This window comes from Schistocerca piceifrons, chromosome 2 (genome assembly GCF_021461385.2).
Source record: "Schistocerca piceifrons isolate TAMUIC-IGC-003096 chromosome 2, iqSchPice1.1, whole genome shotgun sequence".
Classification (NCBI taxonomy): domain Eukaryota; kingdom Metazoa; phylum Arthropoda; class Insecta; order Orthoptera; family Acrididae; genus Schistocerca; species Schistocerca piceifrons.
Genome location: NC_060139.1, coordinates 1,029,793,424 through 1,029,815,708, shown reverse-complemented (window position 1 = coordinate 1,029,815,708; position 22,285 = coordinate 1,029,793,424). Strand labels below are relative to the sequence as shown.

Here is a 22,285-nt window from a genome sequence, read left to right as displayed (position 1 = left end):
CACAAGGTTTAAAAACAGCCAAACAGAAGTTAAAGATGAACCTTGTTCAGGATGTCCTTCGATGTCTACCAAAGACCCTCGTCTCATGAACGTCAACTAAATTGTGCAAGTCAATCGAAGACTGATTATAAGAGAGATTGCAGATGAATGTAACATTTCAGTTGGATCATGTCATGACATCCTTACACAGAATCTTCAAATGGATCATGCTGCCGCTAAGTTCGTCCCACCCACAGCTCTTGAGTCATGACCAGAAAGGCCTTCGCCTCACTATTTGTGAAGAGCTATTGGATGGTGCAAATGAGAACAAGATGTTCCTTAAGAGAATCTAACTGGTTATAATATGCGGGTCTACAATTATGATGTTGAGACCAAGGTTCAACCTTCACAATGGGTCGGGAAATGTACTAAATGGTTCAAATGGCTCTGAGCACTATGAGACTTAACTTCTGAGGTCATCAGTCCCCTAGAACTTAGAACTACTTAAACCTAACTAACCTAAGGACATCACACACATCCACGCCCGAGGCAGGATTCGAGCCTGCGACCATACCGGTCGCGCGGCTCCAGACTGTAGTGCCACAGGGACAAACTGTGACACCTGTGAGAAAATGTGAGAAGGAAACGGCCTGAAATGTGGCGAGATAGTTCATGCCTCTTACCTCATGATAACACACCTGTACAATCATCCCATTAGTGTGTGACTATTACACAAAAAATTAAATCACTTGCTGCCTCATCTTCCACACTCCAGACCTGGCCCCTGCAGACTTTTATTTCCAATGTTGAAAATTCCGCGAAAAGGATGAAGATTTGCAATGATTGATGAAACAAAAGAAAATTTGCAGATGGTGTTTCATGCGATCCAGCAAGAGTTGTATCAAGACTGCTTCCGGGATTGGAAATGGAGTTGGGAGCAGTGTTCCAATTGTGGAGGAGAGTATTCCGGAGGAGACCATGCACAATAAGTAAAAGGTAAGCGCAGAAATATTTTGTAGACAAAGTTCTGAAAGCGCAGAAATATTTTGTAGACAAAGTTCTGAAATGTTTTGAACAGACCTCGTAATGCAAACAATGCTAATACACTCTGGTGGCTGTTCTTCCTGTCACAGATAATTTCAACTCTTACATAACTGCTGATAATGTGTATATGTATGAAGATGCATTGACATCCGTCTATGTCTTCTGAGTGTTTCATTTATTTGTCAGGCAGTGTACTCTAGTGTATCACTAAAATCAAAAATTTGATGGTGAAAGGAAAATGAAATCATTCATGAACAGGAAAAATAGGAGTAGGGGTAAATAAGAGCATGACCAAAAGATGATGAAATATCAACACTGAGGAATAAATCCAGCATTACTAACCCAATCAACCAAAGATTACTGATGCCAGATAATGTTACAGCTTCACAACAGACAGTTACCATCTTGAGTAAGCCGGTTCCATAATATAGAATGACAATCAATTTTTAACCTAAGATTTTTTTTTTTTTATCTTGTCCAACACTGTTTTTAAGAACAAGCTGCTTACCTCATACTCATATGTTAAATTCACTTTAGGCCCAATAAGAGCTATTTCACTCTCCTTGTGTAGATATGCCTTTCGTATCCTAGCATTCAAGATAGGTGCTTCAAACCTAGGATTGGTACCAATCAACAGGATACGATCTGCTTCCTCAACCCCTGAAACAGTTCCAGATAAAATTAGTGCTGAAAGGGGGGTGGTGTAGGACAGGAGAAAAAAATGAAACATGTAACTACCTCAATATAAAAGATGGTAGTAATTTTTGTTTACAGTGACCATTTGTTGGGGTGTACAATATGTAACAAAAATTGAGCATCAGCAACTGAACAACTGAACAACTGAATTCCGAAGATAATCTATTCATTTCAAGTTTTGATACTGTTACGCATAAGTTACAAAATGCCACACTGACAGCAAAAATCCACATAGCATCAACAAAAAATATGAATACCACACATCCACAAATCTGAATTTCGGTTCATTAACTCAAATTTACTATAAAATCAGCTACTCTCAGACATAACTGTGTGTGTGTGTGTGTGTGTGTGTGTGTGTGTGTGTGTGTGACAAATGTATATGCTATGAGTGGCAGACATAAAAAACTATAGACATCATCATTAACCTGAAACTAAGTATGAACAACAAATAGTCATCAAACCACAATTTCAAGTTTAATCTGATGCAATATTTCATTTGCTCACTAAGCATTTGTATTTTACTTTTTAATCTGACTAAGATTCATGAGAAACTTGCAGTTATCCCTCTGAAACACCTGAATCTGAAGGACAGTCACTAAATTTCTTTCTGAATGGAAATATTTACCTGCTATCCTGCTGTTCAGAATATAATTCGATCTCAGATCTGTTCCAGAACCATCTTGAGGGAAAGTGTATTCTGTGCACAAAGCTTCTGATCCCAATCTGTTCAGCAAATCTTTCAGCGCAACAAGGGCCTGAAAATGGCATTAGAACAATCAGTGTTTACAAATAAGCTCTGTGAAGATTGTGAAACATAAGATTTCAAATAATAAAATAATCAATGAGTCAATTACAAAACTAATCAAATTTTACTTATAAATATGATAAGGGAAGTTCTGGAAGAATGCAAATAATTTATGAGTAAAGGAGATACTGAAAAGTAAAAACGTTGAGTCATTGAAAAAAATAGAGAATTGAGCTAGCTTTTGGACTATTTCTTTAACAATTGTAAGTACACTAGAGAGAGAGAGAGAGAGAGAGAGAGAGAGAGAGAGAGAGACTTGACATGTCACAAATCAGGCAGTGAAAATTTTGCATAATTTATAACATGACAAATAAGGCCAAACTGGCAGTTTTAGCCAATATAATGCAAAACTTGCATCTTTTTTAGAAAATAGTCACAAAATTCTGCATTTCCCTCTCCCTGTGAAAAAATGTAAATCTGAAGGCAGTATTTTACTAACGTCAGTAACTCACTGTCATTTAATGCTGAAAATGGATCTTGACTTTTTTCGAAGACTTAAGTACATATATAATCTTAAAAAGAACTGATGTCCTCGATGTCACTTCAGCCGAAAACAGCTTTATCCACCACTCTCACACATTCTCAGTGTTCTGTTCTGTTGCATAAACAGCTACACGTTCTCTCTCTCTCTCTCTCTCTCTCTCTCTCTCTCTCTCTCTCTCTCTCTCTCTCTCTCTTCAGCTCATTAAAAGATTCACCCAAAAACTAGAGAAGTCTACCTTCTTTTTTTGTCAACTCAATGCTTCTACTACTTGGTCAGTTGTCTCCCATACTGCTAAATTACATTCTGCCAGAGCTTCCGTTACAATATTTAAAGTGCCATATTTGGTAGCTTTCATGTTTATATTTGCATACTAAAAAATACACAGTTTAACTGATGCACAACATTAAAGCTCTCTCCAAACTATCTCTCTTCGGTGTGATTTGTTCTATGTTAGTGTCAGGAAACGCGATGTATGATGAAACTGTTATCCCTATTCCATGCTAAAATTGTTCGAAGAACGATTTTTTAATTGTGGAAAGTGGAATTTTTTGTGATGAAGCTAGTAAGATTTCGAAAAACAGGAAGAGACAAATACATCAGACAACGGTAAAGAAAACAAACACAGCAGATTGCAGTTTCAAGTTAGGTTGCTAATTCTTATAGCCATAGAGCCATGCAAATCTGTGATGTCAATGAACATAATGCAACTGACAGGAAAACAAAAAATAACACAAAATTAACAAAGATGCTCAAAAAACAAGCCATTACAAAATAACACTGAAATTGGGAAAAGTAACAGCGAAATTATCCACCAAATAAAAACTTTTTCCTGTCACTAGTCAAGGACTTCACAGATATCTAACAAAAACAGTGTACGGAGTTCAAATTTCACTATACTCATAGTTACTTTATTTGAAGCAAGGTTCCTGTTTCAATTCAAGCATATTTGTATCTGATGACTTAAAACTACTCTGAGAGTCTACACATGGAGTGCTCTGGAGAATTCAAATGTGTCATTATGCTAATTTTAATAACAACCAAAGAATTAACACTAGTGATATAAAATGAAGGTTTGTTTGAACACCACATGTTCAATTTGGCAGGGAGCATTTCCTTGTCTTCCTCTGTCCATAAAACAAACTCAGGAAACCAGTTGAGGAAAAACAAGCACGCTCAGTAATTACCTCTGCATCTACCAGCCCACCAGCAATGGCAGCCACAGAGCTGCCTGCTGCTTTAATTGCCTTGCTTGCTGATATGAGAGCATCTTCCCATTCAACTGCTATCAGCTCACCAGATGCATTTTTCAGCATGGGGGTCACTAACCTCTGTCGTTTAAGTCCATCGCAGGCAAAGCGTGATTTATCTGATAGCCATTCTTCATTTATTTCCTAGTAACAGAAATTTGGTTGTAAATTATTTTACAAAAAAGTCATTTTGATTATGTTGCATTTACTCTAACCCAATATCAAATCATGCTGGTATGTAAATAGTGAAGCAGTAATTAAATTAATAATGAACATTGAAGCTAAGAAGAAACTCAAATGACAGGAGACTACCACACTAACAATAAGAATGTGTCAAAATTTTATTACAATAATGACAGATATAAGCCACTACTATTTACTTTATGGTGAAATGTGTGAACCACAGAGTTTTCTTTTGCCTTTCACCTGTTGTACTTCTATGCACACAATTATACAGTGCTAATAACATAAGTTTAATGTATTTGCTTTTGCTTTATTTACTGTTGTATTTTCAAGGAGCCCCTATTGGAAATTTGTGGCAGAAGTCATCTTCAGCTGTCACTATGTTGATATAGGGGTTTCTTCTGACAAATGTGAGGAAGAAATGCATTTACATGTAGGTGCAATATCAGAAATGATGATGAACTTTGTATTTATTTGTTGATCATTTTTGGCTTCAAGTACAGTGTGATACAGACACTGGATAAATCAGGATCATCTGATTATGTACACACTCAACATATGTACAATCACACTTTCTACAAGGTTACATATGAAATATAGCACTTAAAAGAATTATACTTCAAACATAAACTGCAGTTTATATATTTGAATAACTTAATATTCAACTAACAGCCACAGAATACAGAAATGTTGAAAAAGGGCACAAGAGTAGAATTATTGGGTTTTATTGGTAGCCTACATGCTTATGCTGCTAACACACTACTTTGCCGCCTACATTCTACCTCGGTCCCACACGCACTGCAGCCAAGGAGCAGTCCATTTGCAAATTTGTATTACAAAAAGTGTAGTGATGATTTCAGCACAAATGAGTCATCATCAACAAAAGTTCACCCTTTACAGCCCACTTATCTCCAGCACAGTAATTACAATTTCTGAAATCTGTTTTTGGATGTTGTAATAAAACAATGAGAAAAAGGAAGAAATCCAGCAGGAAATAGATATTAATAGATAATAATCAGTAACAGTAATGATAGATAATAATAGATGATGATAATAATAATAAATAACAACACACAATAAATAATATACCATACACAAGAGTATTTACAAAAATACAGTTGAGATTTCCCAAAAATTTGCTTGGACAAGCACATTTCCTCAAAATATTTCTGTGTATGGCACATCTTATGAAACCAAAATATAAAATGGAGGAACACAGTTCTAAAATTTCAACAAGTTGTGACAGGCTCATGTTCATGATATGATGGAGCAAGAAGAGGAGTTTGAAGCTTCGATTCAGTTATTGTGAAATGGATAATAGCAGCTAGAACTTGGGCAATGAATAAAAAGTGTTTTGCGACTGTTAGCAGACTATTCATTTCTGTTCTCTTTCCATAAAACAATATGCAAGAAAACAATTGTTACATCATTAGGGCATTAATAGAAAAAGTAATATAGGCAAAAACCGTAAGACAAGAATAAAACTGTTGAGACTTGTGGATACTTCACTGGATAGTGACACTAAAACTTGATCGTTGGTGGAAGGCCCCAACTGGCACAGAACGGCCAATTTTTCCTTTGCCTGCTGTTCTGCTTAGATACAGTTGTAATATTTTATTTGCATAATTGTTTTGGCTTCTGTAACCAGAGTAAGTTAACATAAAAGTTTTCTGGGTATGGTACCATGTCATATTGTAAAAAACGCATTACTATTTACATTCATTACTCAACGTTAAGGTTTTCTTTAGCACAGAAACAGGTGCACAACACTGCAACAAAATTTTTTGACCATTTACCCAGTGATATAAAATGTCTAAAAGACAGCAAGATAAAACTTGAAGATAAATTGGAAAAGTTTCTCCTTGACAACTCCTCCTACTCCGTAGAAGAATTGCTATGTTTGTAATGTGCAAAACGTCGTGGGTAGGAATTGCTAACTCAATCTGTATATCTTTTTTTCATTTTGGGGAAAAAATTATATGGTGATGTTAAGAGTACAAATAGATGTACAAATTAATTTGCAATATGAATGTAAAATGACTCCTTCCACATCATGACAATTTATCGTGCAAAATGATCCATGGAACATGAAACTAACTAACTAACTAACTAACTAACTAGACTAACTGGTGAAACAGCATTCTGGCCATGGTCACAGTGGTTCTCTTCTGTGTCCACTGATGTATTTTTGCACTCTAGAGTCACTTATATTTTGTCATGACTGCATCCTTGATTAAGGACTGCAACTTTTGAATACGTTGGCTGTAGGGTCCGCCTGTAGTTCACTGTAAATAGGGTCATTTCATAACTCTTTCATCTTTTCTTCGTGCTGCACTGTGTCCTAGATGACAGTAGCATTGCCTTTACGTGCTTGTAGTAATACCACAGTACTGTTGTTGTTCTTTAGTTCTGGGATAGCTGCCCTTTCCTCATAGCTATGATTGTGCTTTGTTGGCTTGGCACATAGCAGAATGATTTTCTCAGCTTCTGTTGGAGTGTCAGAAAGCTGCTTCCGTGCACTTGATGAATTTTTCTGTAGGGATTCACTCAAGTGTGAAATCAATGTTTAGTTCCTCAGCCAGTGCTTCTATGGCCTTACGGGAGATAGAATGAGATGAGAGATGAGATATATATCACTCTATGAAATGCACCCAGCTATGGCTTAGTGTTGTGTGTTGTCTTTGCTAGTTGCTCTCATTCTTCTTCTGGTGACTGGCGACAGTTTCATTAGTTGCACACAACTGCAGGTGAGTGATTCTGTTGACATTATCCCAGTAAGTTGACGACACTATCTGATATCAGAAGACATATTTGTAACAGTCTTCTTTTGTGGAAATAAAGTTCTCTTCACACAGGCTGAATGTACCCCTTCAGAAGATATTTATTGGCTCGCCTGTAGATGGTTCTTGCTTTGTAGGTGTTGATGTTCAGTTTAAAATGCAGGAATTTAGGTGTGATATGATCCCACCAAACCAAGTAGAGTAGATCATTGAGAACTTTCCCTATCTTCTTCCTAAATATTTACAACTTGTGAACTTTGCTGCAGGATTCCTGCTCATACAGGTTGCTAATACAGTAATGTAGGCTTCTGCGGCCAGAGGCTTTATTGTAATAGTTACAATAGTTACAGAAGAAGTGAGGATTTGCTGTTTGCCTCTTGCAGTTGTGTCCTCATTGGTGACTGGTAGTCACCAGTGAAGGAGATGTGATTTCCTCCTGCTGAATGTAGCTGTGCAGTGGCAGTTATTAGCCAGTAACACTCAGTGTCTTGTTGTTAGTGCATCCCTTTGTACTCTGACAGCTGACAGCCACAGTACAAGTAGCAACATGCATATGGGAACACAAGCGCTGCATTCAACTTGGGCAGCAGAACAAATCTGCAGTGGTCAAACACCATTAAGACTGTGGAAAGGAAACAAAAAAATTAACGAAACCTGCGCACATGCCAAGCATCCAGAAATCGTGGAATTCAGGATCACAGAGGCCATCAAATTGTTAAAATACCCGAATGACATGAATAGAGAGGAAGGACTCAGGCTTGCCCCATCCTGGCTGTCAGTCATCAGACCCCAACAGGCTGCACTAACAACATGAGACATTAGCATTATTGTCTAGTCACTGCTGCCATGCAGCATGTGTCCAGGAGGAAGAAAGCAAGAGTCCACACTTCATCTACTGATGACTGCCAATCATGGCACACATTGCAAGAAGCGATAGACAACTGCAGATCCCAACTCCCTCCACCACAGTAACATATTACAATAAAGTTTCCCACTTCTTCCACCTCAGGTAACCAATTACATCAACTTTTTTTAATTATGACATAATGCAATGCTATTTACAATGAACTACAGGTGGACCCTACAGCCAACATATTCAAAAGTTGCACTCCTTAAAGATGCAAGAATTAATGCTGACACAGCCAAGGGACTCATTCCAGGAATCCCACTACCACCTAGAAGTGCCAAAAATACACAAGAAAGACCATCTTTTAAGGCCGACTGTGATTGGGATCACCTCACCTACGAACATTTTGGCAAAGTAATTAGTCCGCAAATTAAGACCTCTAGTTCACAAAACAGACTCTTATGTGAAGAATTTTAAGCATTTTACAGAATACATAGAGGGATGAACTATTTTACCCACGGACATCATTGTCAGCTTGGATGTAAAGTCACTACTAACAAACATGCCAGTAGACAAAACTGTTCATATCTTACATGAGCATGTCACTCCGGGCATGTGTGTCCTGGTTGACCTATGTTTTCCATTAACATACTTCAAATGCCAAGGAGAATACTACAAGCAAATTGACAGTATGGAAATGAGTTCTCCCCTATCCCCATTAGCAGCCAGCACGTTCATGAAGGCCTTTGAAGCCACCACACTTCGTTCTGCTCCGTACGCCCATGCTGCTGGTTCAGATACATAGACAACACATTCAGCATAAGGTCCCACAGTGAGACAAAGCTACATGTTTCACAAATATTTGAAAAAAATGTATGGAAAGATCTAGTTCATGCTTGAAGCAGAGAAGAATGGTGCAATTCCATTCCTAGGTGTGGACAATGGCTGGTACACTGGGGCACAGCATATACCTGAAACTGGCACAAAACGACATGCACACTGCCAGAAGAAAAAATTCGTACAGGCTTTTAGAGGTTTCCAGTTCACTCAAGATTTATTGTTGCAACAGTGCATATGGAGTACATAAAATGATTACATTTACAAATCAATGGCACAGGCAGTTCTGAGCTGCCAGGCATCGACCCATGCTAAAACACCTATATTAGTATGTAGTGTAGCCTCCACGGACGGCAATGCAGGTGCTGGTGCTGGCACTGGCTCTGACATTCAGTTGATCATACAGATGGCAAATATTGTCCAGGGTTATGTTATGCCACACCTGCTCAACATGTTCACATAGTTCTGTAGGAGTCTTTCGCTGATTGAGTCGCACAACTCACTTCCCGTCCCATCGTTTCCCCCATGTACTTGATTGGAGACAAGTCCGGAGATCATGCTGGCCAGGTAAGTTGCTACACATCTTGCACAGCACATTGAGTTTTACCGGCAGTTTGTGGATGAGCATTATCCTGTTGGAACAACACATCACCTTCCTGTTGCAAGCACAGCAAAAGAATGTGTCCAACAACATTCTGCACATCCCGAGTGCTACTTAGCATCCCCTTCACAAACACGAAAGGTGAAAGAGTTTTAGCTTATCCCACCCTAGACCATAAGGCCTGATGAGGGTCCAGAGCATCTCTGACAAATGCACTCAATGATACAGCACTCACCGGTCTGTGTCGTATGCGCAAATGGCCATCACTTGTATGCAGGCAGAATCTGCTTTCATCGCTGAAAACCACAGTGCATCAGTCCATCTTCCAAGTGATCATCTTACAGCACCAGTCACCCCTGTGCTCGTCAGTGTTGTGGCTCGAGTGGAAGATGGGCTAGAGGTGCAAGTGCCCTTGGTCCCACTACTAATAACTAGTCCACAACAGTTAATGTTAACACATCTGGGCTCACAAGGCCTCTTATCTGTGCTGTATTAGCCATACGATCTGCCACTACTGCCCGTACAGTACAATGATCCTAGCAGGCATCTGTGCTGCGTGGACGTCCGGAATGTCTTCTATTTGTGTGGAAATGTTCACCTGACCACTGATATCAGCACTGTTGCACAATTAATGCAGCACATCTAACTTGTGTGACAACTCTCCGAAAGGACTATCCCACCACTTTGAAGGCCATAATTTGACCCCTTTCAAACTCATTCAGTTGACTGTAGGAAGCTTAAGTGTGCTGTGACATGGTTGCGTGATTGCTTCACACATTTGCACCACAGTGAGCTTTCTGGCTGTGAGCATTCCCTAATAAAGGCCTTGTTGCCCAAAAGCTCACTTTCTGACCATCTTTTTATTGTGCCTATCTGTGACTCAGCATCTCTGCTATATGGTAAGTACTAACTATCCTTTTCATAACACTGTTACATTCCATCCTGGGTTTTCATTATTTGAGTTATCCTATTAAAGGGTAGACACAGACAGTGCACTGGTAGCTATCCTGAGTCCAGCCTGTCTTCTACAACAACCACAAGATCGAGGATGTGCTATGCACAAGATAGATGCTCTGTACACTAAGTCTGCATAAGGTGGAAACTGAGTGTGGAGAAACACACACTGGTGAGACCAGCCAGAAAGTAGCAATGTGCATAAGGGAGCACGAGTGTTACAGTCAATTTGGGCTGTACAACAAATCTGCAGGAAGACTGTGGCAAGGAAATAAAATTTAATGAGTGGACCGTTAAACACAAGAGGCCATCAAAATATCGAAACACCTCAGCAACACGAATAGAGGGGATGGACTCGGGCCTGCCCCACTATAGCTGTCAGCCATCACAGCACAACAGGCCACACTAACAATATGAGACACAAGTGTTAGCAGCAAGCAACTTCTGCCACACAACCTGCGTCCAGCAGGATGAAATCAGAAGTTCAAACCTGATGACTACCATTCATGGTACATATTGCAAGAAACAACAGACAACAATAGATCTTCACTCCCTCAAGCACAATAGCCTACTGTAGTAAAGTTCCCACTACTTCTGCCTCATGTGACCAATTACATCATTTTTATTTAATTATGACATAATGTCACGCTCAGTGAGTAGTCATAAGAAAATCTAATTGACTCTTGACAGCAAAAGTACACTAGTGGACCCAGAAGAAGGCCACTGTAACAGTGATATCACCAGTAATACTTTTTTATAATATAACGTGGTACCATACACAGAAAACTTTTGTCGTTTTATTTGTAATCCTTAATCAGTACCTAAAGATTTGTTACATTTTTTTTATATTTATACTCAGAAAACAAACCTATTTCAAAGTATCTCAGATAAAATAGTAGCCTGGATTTTGGTTTGAAACGGCATTTATCAGGTAATTTCACATTTTAGCATTATGTGGGAGAATTTACACCTATTGCCGGATTTATCCAAAGTGTGAATTTTTCACATTCCTAATCATAGCAGACAATAATTTTTTTGTGAACACATGTTAATAAATTGAGATTTAAGATCTTGTTTATGTTGAAATGGCAGTTCGTTATCTTCAATACTCACTCTCCATGAAGGCCCAGTGGTACTGATCGGCCACCGTGTCATTCTCAGCCCATAGGCATCACCTGGATGCAGATATGGAGGGGCATGTGGTCAGCACACCGCTCTCCCAGCCATATGCCAGTTTCCGAGACTGGAGCCGCTACTTCTCAATCTAGTAGCTCCTCAGTTTGCCTCACAAGGGCTGAGTACACCCCGCTTGGCAGACTGAATGGTCACCCATCCAAGTGCTAGCCCAACCCGACAGCGCATAACTTCGGTGATCTGACAGGAACTGGTGTTACCACTGTGGCAAGATTACTCACACATTATAGAAATTAGCAAAATACTACTCCTGGGAAGCAATAATAAACAGAAGTAAAGGTGGTCTGTTTCATTATCTTCAGGTACAAGATGTTGACTGCTGTAAGAGTTTGAGACAATTTTTCTGCTTACGAGACATTTATTTATTGTCTTATTTTTGCTGCCTATCCAAAATTTTTGGGACTAGTGCTGCCATCTGTTGACAGCCTTACCTTTAGACTAATGGTCACCATCACCCTCGAAGTAGTTCCCATCCTCACGTACACATCGAACCCAGCACTTGCTTCTGCCACTGGTCAAATGTTTTCTGGAAGTCCTGTTCTTTGAGGGTGTTTATCACCACCAGCAATGCTTCTTGAATCCCTTCCGGAGTGTCGAACCGATGGCCCTTCAACTTGAGTTTCAGTTTTGGGAATAGCATGATGTCGCAAGGTGCCAAATCTGGGAAGTACGTTGGGTGGGGTACGATTGCGATGTAGCTTTTTGCCAGAAAGGTCCTGGTAAGCAAGGATGTGTGACAGGGTGCGTTGTCGTGATGCAGCAGCCAGTTCCCTTGACAATTCACTGTTTGGTTGGGTGGGACAAATTCTTTGTGCACAATTCCCTTGGTACCAGAGGAACTGATAATCATGCTCTTCACCTGTCTCGCTTTTTTGGGTCTTTGAGAGCCCGGACTCTTCCACTGGGACGATTGTTGCTTTGTCTCTGGGTCATAACTATAAATCCAGCTCTCATCGCCGGTGATAACCCGTGATAAGAAGGTTGGATCATCAGATGTGTTCTGATGAAGATCCGTGCACACTTCAACCACACCAAACGCAGAGTATTACGGAAATCACTGTGGACATGCAACACGTCCTCCCAGCTGAATGCCACTCCGCACACTGACTCGTCAGATACGCAGCTCTCGCCACCTAGTGGTGCAAATATCTACTACTCCTCCTTTCCAGATGGCAGCACCAGTCCTGAAAATTTTGGATTCCACCTCATATAAAAATGTAGCCAGTTTTGTTTACTGGTACTACAGAGCCCGTGGCAAAGCCCAATTGGGGAAGCTAATGTACACAACAATGTGTTTGCAAAATAAAAAGGGCATCTATGTGTCAACACAATGATATACCCGTGTCATTGTGCCTGTAAGCTCTGCTCCCATGCCACTGGTCAATTGTAGGCAGTTGAATACCTGTATAATATATATGCCACATGCAGCAATGTAGGATGCAGCTGTAGGACCTAGCATCTTGTTACAACAAGGAAACACGTACGTTTGTGTGCCAGCTGAAGTCAAATGTTGGTAAATGTAGACACTTTAACATGACAGGTTTAAGTGGTGCATATTTTAAACTACGGTTGTGTAAGATATCACTAGAGGCTGTGCTTGATGTACCTTGTTTACAACACTCCCAACATCAGCAGGTAGTTGTGGGATACCGAGTGCTTTGTGCACTCGGCTTTGCTGTGTGTTGCTCGTTTTCTTAGTTTGGAGTGAGTGAAGAAACTAATCCTGGTCCATCACAGAGTTCTATTATGACACACACACACACACACACACACACACACACACACACACACACACACACACACACACACACACAAACATCAGCACAGATCCCTATAGCCATGATCATTGCACAGAAACATAGAATGCTAGTCCTACAAGAAGGCGAGGGCTTATTTTCTTGCACCAGTCCTCTTCCCACAGACGGTCTAAGTTGTCATCTGTCTATGCTCACGACCAACTGCCATTGTATAGTGCTTGCAATCCGTACTAGAGCAACCGTAAAACAAGCTGAGAGACTTCCCACAATGTGCAAACAGAATTTTTTTTCAGGTCTACTTCCACTCAATTTACCTTGTCTGTTCTATCTGCAGTGTGGCGAAGTATGGATTGCATGGCTACAAATGCCCATGAAAGGGCTTTGCTGTATGCTAATCAGGGCTTATGTGCTACCAGTTCGGAATCAATATTCGGCAGATTTTGTAATTAACAAGTTGGGTGGTGGAAAGAACTATAATGATGTGAAACACCATAAATCGCAGAAGCACTAATCACTGATGGAATAATGCTACTGCTTGTCAACAGAAACCATCTTTTGTTGAAAACTAAAACAGAGCCATGAGAAGGAAAGAAGCAAAAATTATTCAGAAAAGAACTGTTGAAGCTTTTGCAAACGCAAACATTCCAGTCAAAAAGCTCTAATAGTGGAGAAGGTAAACTATTAATCGGTTATATTATTATTTTTTCCTCCAATCTTGAATTTTTTGTAACAACAATTTAAAAGCACTAAGGTTCTGTCTTCAGGCCTGAAGTGTGGCAATGTTTTAATTTTTACATTTAACCATCTTTAACAAAAAATAAATAAAAGGTAAGCCAATTTCGACAAAAAATAGGTGCTAATTACTCTAAGAATAGAAGCTGCATTTTCAGGTCCCTCGTTATGATGAAACTGTGATATTCTTACTAAATAATTCTATGCGTTCCCTCAACCTACCTCATTTTCTCGTGGAAGTATCCTGAGGACCTCGCCTGTTCGTGTTGTAACCACAATGTTGCTTCCCACAGCATCCAGAACATCAACACTTTCAGTTTTCCTTGTTTCCCAAGGTCGAGCAGTGAAGGAGTATGGCTTTGATGTTAAAGCACCCACTGGGCATAGATCAATCACATTTCCAGAAAGTTCAGATAGGAAAAACTTCTGCACATATGTTCCAACCTGGAAAACAATTTACATTAAATGTTGTACAAACTAGCTAAGGTAGAGGAGCACTTGCAGTTAGGCCTACCAATGACAAAAGAGGTACACAATACTAAATACACAGGTTTTCATACACGAAAAAGGAACATCTTTGTACACTAAACATTTACAACCAAACAAACTCCAACCCTTTGAATTTTCATTTCTTTTTGTTTGTTTGTCAAAGTAACATGTATTACTAACAGTTTCATACTACACAATAATCCTCAGAATAATGGGTGACCAATGAAACGCATCATCAGCTTCTGAAAAGCAATTCTTAAAACAGTTAAGTTACCTTAATCTAACAATATAATTAAAAAAAAGTTCTTCAAAATGCAGTAAAATTAAAAGATTCTAACAACTTGTGTAATACTACCCAACTCTCATCAATGAAAAATGGATTACCTTCTATTGGATTTTCATTTCAGATGGAGGAAAGAGACCGCAATAACAGCATGAGGAGAAGGGGTGGGGGGGGGGGGGGATAGCAGTACACAGTAACTTTACATTTAGCAGAAACTTCCTTTGTGGTGAATGATATTCCCCACCTCATTTTTCCCTTCATTTTTCAAAAAATCTCAGAAAAAAGGCAAGTTTGATAAATCTTAACAACTCACTGACATAAAGATAACAACAGATCAAGAAGAATAGATGGAAAACAGGGTGCTGGAGGGGAAGGTGGGGGGGGGGGGGGGGGGTAGCAATCGCTTTGTTAGATGAGCTATGTTATTATTCTCTTTGAGAGATTTCTGGTAAATTGATGGGCTTGTGACGAAGCAAGCTGGGCTAATTTTACTTCCCCTCTTGTTTTGCTATCAGCCTACTTCAATTTGCCTTTTTTTTTAATTTTAACTAATTACCCTTAACATATGTGAAAATAATATGTTGTGGGGCGGCGGGTGGAATAATTGAATAAATGTTTTGTATTTATGCTGTTTGCCGTTCTCAACACTGGCTCTCTAACTACAATATTGGCAACCAGAAAGTGATTAGCAAAATGCGAAGCCTGTAATTAGAATTCCTAGTGCCCACTTCATCTGAGAAATACATTTATAGCTACAGCTTACAGCTCTGAGGAATTAGGAGATTGTCTGGGATTCATAATCAAAAACCATTCTCTCTAAAATGTTCACTATATTCTGAAAGTCACAGACCAAAAAGAATCCACACAATCCAACTACCAGAGCAGTTCAGAGTCTAATGTGCTGATGCCACTATAACTGTTCAAATTAAATGTTTAAGTGAATGCTCGCCATAATTTGATGATAATGTTCATCAAACGCCGCGCTAATAATGGTAGACTGTCTGCCCTGCGGCGGCACGTGAAAATATGACATACGCAAACTAAAGATAGATCATTAACGTCATCCCAAAATTAACACTTCACTTGAAAACGATTTCATGGTTACGCATATCCCGAGTAACTTATTACTGCATCCGAGGCTGTTTATATCAACGATACCGACGCGACGCAACTCCCGGCACAGGTGATGCGCTAATCAGCGTCTGGAGAGAACTGGGGCCTTCTTCTCTCGCGCAGCGTTCTTACATATAAAGCCGCGGTGCGGACGGCTAAGGGAAAGCCTGATCAAATCTGCTCTCCCGACTAGCCGCTGGGCTAGTAATGCACCATTTTAAGTTATCGAATAAATCATTGCTTCCTTTGCTGATGGCCGATGAAGCTCTCAATTTAAATGTGCAATCAGCACACAGGTAAGTAATCATTATGAAAGTCTGACATGGCTAAGTCAAATATTTTGGGCGAGATAATTAATTTAATTACACTACACGCAGTAGACGAGCTCTGAACTTGCCCTTTGGAGATACGCTATCACTATAGTTTTATAGTTATTCAGTTGAAACTTCTCACATCTTTATTATTATAGCGGATCTCCCTTCTATTTAAATTTAAACATCCTAGCTTTATTGATTCGCCTACTTAACCTATCTTGTTTCCTTAATTTTTAAGATAAAAACCAGAAAATCATGAATTTCAACTAAAATTTTAATTTGTGAGATCCAGAATACTATTTCTACTAAATTATTATGCAAAAGGAATGTAAATATAAATTTTTAAGTTTCTAGCTCTGTTCTGTTGCGCCAATGATTTTTACAGAAAAACGTCCAAATTTCGAAAATGGTTAGAGTTACTGAACTGATATTCAACACATATTGATTTAGTATTACTCCTGACATGCTAGAAATGTTTCAGGTTATTTACTTGATTTTTAAAGTATTGGGCAACATTTATGACATCAAAACTAGTTACAGTGGACTGGCTGGCGCACAATGGAAAGACTGATGTGAATTTTATAAGGCGTGAGTAGGCTGCTTCCCTACAATGTATTCTCATAATAGAGAAAGAATGACCCTCAGTTTTAAAGAATATAACACCAGATCTAATTTTGTGCTTAGTTTTATGTATGTAATTGATTTTTCTAATTTATTTTGACTATTCCTAGTTAGTATCTTTCATTATAGGGTGAAATCAGAAATTGCTTCGTAACTTAAATTCTATTGTTGACATATAAACAAATATAAATTCTGTACTAATTATAAACATTTGGAGGAACAAATACTAGTAATCTTAAAGTATCTATTTGGCTCTATACAAAAACATGTTAGCAAAGCCAGCCCTTCATTAATTCCAAAGTAATTAACAGTTTTGTCAAATGTATTGTTTACGTAACGGTGTATGTTAATTTCATCATTTAAGCAAATAATTCAGGCTAACCCTTGTAGTAGAAGAAACTGTTAAAAAGACAGAATTTTTCCAATGCATTCAGTTAATTCATTATATTAAGTTTTAATTGCAATTTCTGTAAATTTAACTTCAATGTGTAGTTTCACGGCCTATTATTGTGATGATATATAGGGCCCAATATTTGGTTACGAGACGGTCAGTCCACGGCCGAGTTTCAGACGAGGAACCTGTGTTGGTTAGAACAACAATGCTTCAAGTTAATTGTGAACTAAGTGTTACACAATTAGGCCATGTGTTAAAACAATGACAGTGTCTGCTCCATACATACCTTTCTATTCTTCAAGAACTGTGAACTTTGTGGTTAGGTTTTTACTGCTGGCAGATGTTCAATAGTGAACTACTGCAGCAGTATATGGAGGTTCACTTGTACACTATTGATGAGGCTTATCGTAAGTTAAACAATAGTGCACTGCCCATATAACTGTTTATTATTAGGGGGCTGTGAACACTGAAATTAAATTACTGTGAAACACAACTGTGCACCTGTCTGCTACATTATTTGCAGTAGTCAGTGTCAGAATTCACAACCCATTTTTCAGCCAGTGCAGCGATGCAGTACGTTGACACCAAGGACAATCAAAACAAAATGAATAATTTATGCAGGCAGAACCGCTACAGGCTGATGAGGATTCAAGTCCTACTCTTCCCAAATACAGGTCCAATACTTTGGCTTGACTATGTTTCCTTAAAAGCTACGAGACTTTTTGAAGCCATATGTATGACATACTAACTGTAAGAAACTTTCGGTAATGTGGTTGGTAGCAATGGCTGAAATGACAGTACATAAATGACGCTGATTGGTACTGCACGTTTTCTAAGAATCAGCCCTGTTTTTAATTTGAGTTGGATACCAATAAATAAAACTTCTTCCATCTACAGTCAATAAAATTCTTGAGGGTAAGTGACTGCATTGTCAATGTGTAAAATTCTCAGACGTTTCGGGCACTGTTGCAAATGACCTTTCTCGGGTGTTTATTGCCAACTGTTGAATGAGAAAAACATTAGTTCTTATATACTGGCAAAAGAGGCAGTTATCGTAAGCTGATAGGGTACTGAGGATAAGGAGGAGGGACATTAGATGTCCTTTATTGGTGTTTGCATTATTTCTTGTCACTGGTGGAAATAAATGTTCCTGACTGTTGTTCACTTAACTGCTTGCCGCTGGTGGAAACAGGGGAATGAGACAGAGGCAGCAGTTTTAATGTAGGCTCCTCCCCTCACCCTCAATACCCTTCTAGATTACGAATACACTCTTTTCCATCAGTAGTTACACTCTCTAATAGCATGTGGGAAAAATGAACACCTAAATCTTTCCATGTGATTTCTAATATCTCTTTACCCAGGTAGCAAATATCTTGTCTAAATCATTTTGTGACTCATTTGATCTTCTGCTGGTTTTATTAGATGGTAAACAACAGTGCCACCCACGAAAATTTTAAGACAATTGATCCTCTGCAAGGAAATTCTAGTCACAATTACAGATAGTAAATAATAACAGACAGGAACACTAGCATGTGTCCCATTTATGAATGAAAGTCACTTTGATTTAGATACATGTTCTACAATGTCTACACCGGTATTTTCTCACCTATTTTCAAACCAACACTTAGAACGGTTTTAAGAAAAGTAGAGTAAAGTAAATGCACACTAAAAAGTCTTGTTCATGAGCAGAGGAATGTAAATGTGTGGTCTGATGAGAAAAATCACATTTCTGCCTGTACATGTGAATGATGCACAGTGTCATGTTGATTATAAACCTCAGAAACCATTCTAAGAAGACAGTACTCAAGCTGAGTTTTAGGCTTCATGAATTTGGAGACGCTATTAACACACAGAAGTAGACCTTTTCGAAGTGGCAAGCACTTTTGATCACAAAGGATACATCTATAGGGTTTCCAAGAAGATCCCTCTTGATTTTGTACAGTTCAAAAATAAAGAGTTCTTCTATTGGTATCCACTTGCAAAAGAACAACTGGACTTCAAGTAGTGTGATCAATAATACAAACCAAAACATCATATTAAGGAAGAGGAATTGTGTGTTAGATCTCTTCATGGGAACAGCCGCAAAGAAAGTACTTCAAATACAGCAGACATTCAGCAGAGTATCACAAATCAATGTAACACAGGAAAACTACATAATCTTCAAGAAGTGTATGTGTAAGAGCTCTATTTTTTAATATGGGAGGTACGAAGTTTTAGAAACCATCTCCATGGGGAAGTTAGCTGGTACAGAGGTGAAATACTATATGTAAGAGTAATGAACACACAGGTGCTGAAAAGGTAAGTAAAATTATTTTTCATATTCTCTATATGTTGCTCCCATTGCTAAGTACTGCCCTAACAGCGGAAATTACAAGCTGCCTGGCAAATAATGTATCTGCTCCCACACTAGCTAACCTTTGCAATTATTACGGTACCAAGTAGCACCCTTAGCTTGTTGACACTTTATTTTTCAATTTCTTATTTTTGTGACACAAGTTCATGTATAAGTTACAGTTCATTCATTCACACATCCTGCTCCACCAATCCTATCATTAACAAGAGTCTTCAGGGATCTGGAACGAGTCAAGAACTGCACTAACTGGTAGAAGCAACCACTACTGGCTACTTCGGTAAAGAAAACTAACAACAACTAGCACTAATATATGATAATTATGGGTATTACTTCTAGATTTCACAGTATCATCATCTACATCTATTTTATTTTGATAAGTAACACATTTAATAGTAATTATATCTGAATGTCAGTTTTAATCTTGGTACAGAGCACGAAACATGGATCTAATATCTTTTGATGGAAACATGAGCATGGCACGCCAGCAACATCTGTGTTAAGCAAGTACAGCAAAGCCCTACTTCTCCACTTTTCAACGAATTTTAAGAAAATGATGTAAAATGTAGGAAAACATGAAAGGTGTGAAACTACTTTATAAAGTGGCAAAAGTTATGCACAGAAACACCCTCACCTTGCATTTTCATTGTGTGTGTGTGTGTGTGTGTGTGTGTGTGTGTGTGTGTGAGATATAGGTACACACAATATGTGTCAAAAAACTGACACTTTTTTACTACCCCATAAAGCTTCTTGGAATTTGGCACTATGTTTAGCTGTCAGCATGATATTTCCTGACACTTTAGCACAACAAATCTCACTCAAAATGACGAATTCTCTGTTCCGGCATTAAGTCAAGCACCGGCACACCAGTCAGGAATGTTAGAGCAGAGCTGGCTGTGAAGAAGACATTAGCCAATTGCACCCTGACTGACCCCTCTCCTGGATGACAACACAACGGCAGCGTCCTCTATGCGAAGAGACCGTAAGCGCCGCGCCATCTGGTCATGGCCAGTTCTGCGAGTTCTACAGCAGAGAATTCAATAATAGTAACACGACTAGTCATTTCGCTTCTTCTATGTAGCATTGTCTATACTCCTTGTTTGTCTGTCACCCTCTGCTTGTGACGCACCTGTGTTTTTCAAAGTTAAGAACTGTCATTTATTTTCTGTAAATAAAATTCATTAATACAATTTGCTTGAATTGTTGTCTAGCGATCCGAGAAAGCAGGTTTCCTACGCACTCCAGGTTTGATGAGTAGGCAGGATACAACATTTTGGAGAGGGGCATGACAGTAGCAAACTGAGGAGCTGCTATGTCAGTTTCAGTGTTTGTGAAGCTATTGACTTCCCTGCCTGTGCACAGGTACCACTAAGTGCTTACGGCCAGACAACTTGTTTAGTGTAGCACTCAGAAATTATATATACAAGCCTTCCTCATGAATCAGTCTTCCTTTTAGTGAAAACTATCAACATCACTACACTGGCTCCTGAGAGTAGCCTTGTCCTGTTAAAATGTTCAGAAAAGTGACTAAGCGTAATACCCTGAATTTATCCAACTGCTTTAAGATTGTTATAAATATTGCAAAGTGCGTTAAATAGGGCACATGAACTTAAGAGATCAGGATACACTACAGATCAATCTGTCATCATTGGCCTTTACTTCACATCCACAATTGTTGGCTCCACCAACCTGCAACTGAAGTCACCTTCAAATCTAGCCAAAACCTTGGGTTACATTCCAGATTAGACTGTCACCTCACTCAGGCTTTCAGACAAGAGGATGGAGGGTATATCATATCGCACTTTAGCCTTTTAAGCACACATATTAACAAATCATTTTATTTATTATCTGGCCTTTAGTTTGGATGGTCTTAGATAAATGTGACATAATGCACAAATAGGTCCAGTAGTTCCTACTTCTATCAAAAAAACTGAAAACTGTGGGTTGTTTTAAATTGTTTGCCAATTTTTTAATTTTTTCCCAATTGAAGCTTTGATACCTACCTCTGCAGCAGAAATATATACTTTTTATTGTCTTCACTGCAGCATTTATATTGGCAGAAGAATAAAACCCTACTGCCACCGCCCCTATCACCTCCCGCACTGTCATTGTTTCCTGTATATGAAAGATCATATTTTCAACAAATATAATTTCAATACTGACAACATTATCGTAAACGTGTAGGAAATTTTGCACTCGATGCTCAACTGCAGTTTTTCCCGCGATGAACCAATCAGATTTTCATTGTCATCATTATTACTCAGATCTGGTACGTTAGATCCATTTCCTCCATTTGCCTGAACAACAACATTTTTCAAAAGCAGTTTGAGATGGTGGACTCGTTAACCTCTGTCAATGCCTTGGTAATGTAGAGCAAAACACACAAAATCAGCACTATAAAGGAGACTGGGTCTTCTCCAACTTCCATCAAACTTAAAGCTTTATGCACAATGACTTTCCGTAATAAGTTCTGAACACATGGATGATAACTAAATCCAAGGGTTGCACTTTGCTTGTGTTACCTGGTGGCAGGAACTGCAATTGCACATTGTGTAAATTTAATTTTCTGTGTGTGTGT

General features: G+C 38.8%; 1 protein-coding gene across 1 annotated transcript in view; it reads right to left on the bottom strand.

The window, feature by feature from the left end:
* LOC124776822 (NADH-ubiquinone oxidoreductase 75 kDa subunit, mitochondrial) overlaps positions 1–22,285 on the bottom strand; it is a 92,862-nt gene that overhangs the window by 34,687 nt on the left and 35,890 nt on the right. The window contains exons 6-9 of the mRNA XM_047251978.1: positions 14,366–14,587; positions 4,196–4,402; positions 2,348–2,477; positions 1,532–1,683 (exon numbers count right to left, since the gene is read on the bottom strand). Coding sequence (XP_047107934.1) covers positions 1,532–1,683; positions 2,348–2,477; positions 4,196–4,402; positions 14,366–14,587 — 711 coding nt within the window. The remainder of the gene's footprint in view (positions 1–1,531; positions 1,684–2,347; positions 2,478–4,195; positions 4,403–14,365; positions 14,588–22,285) is intronic.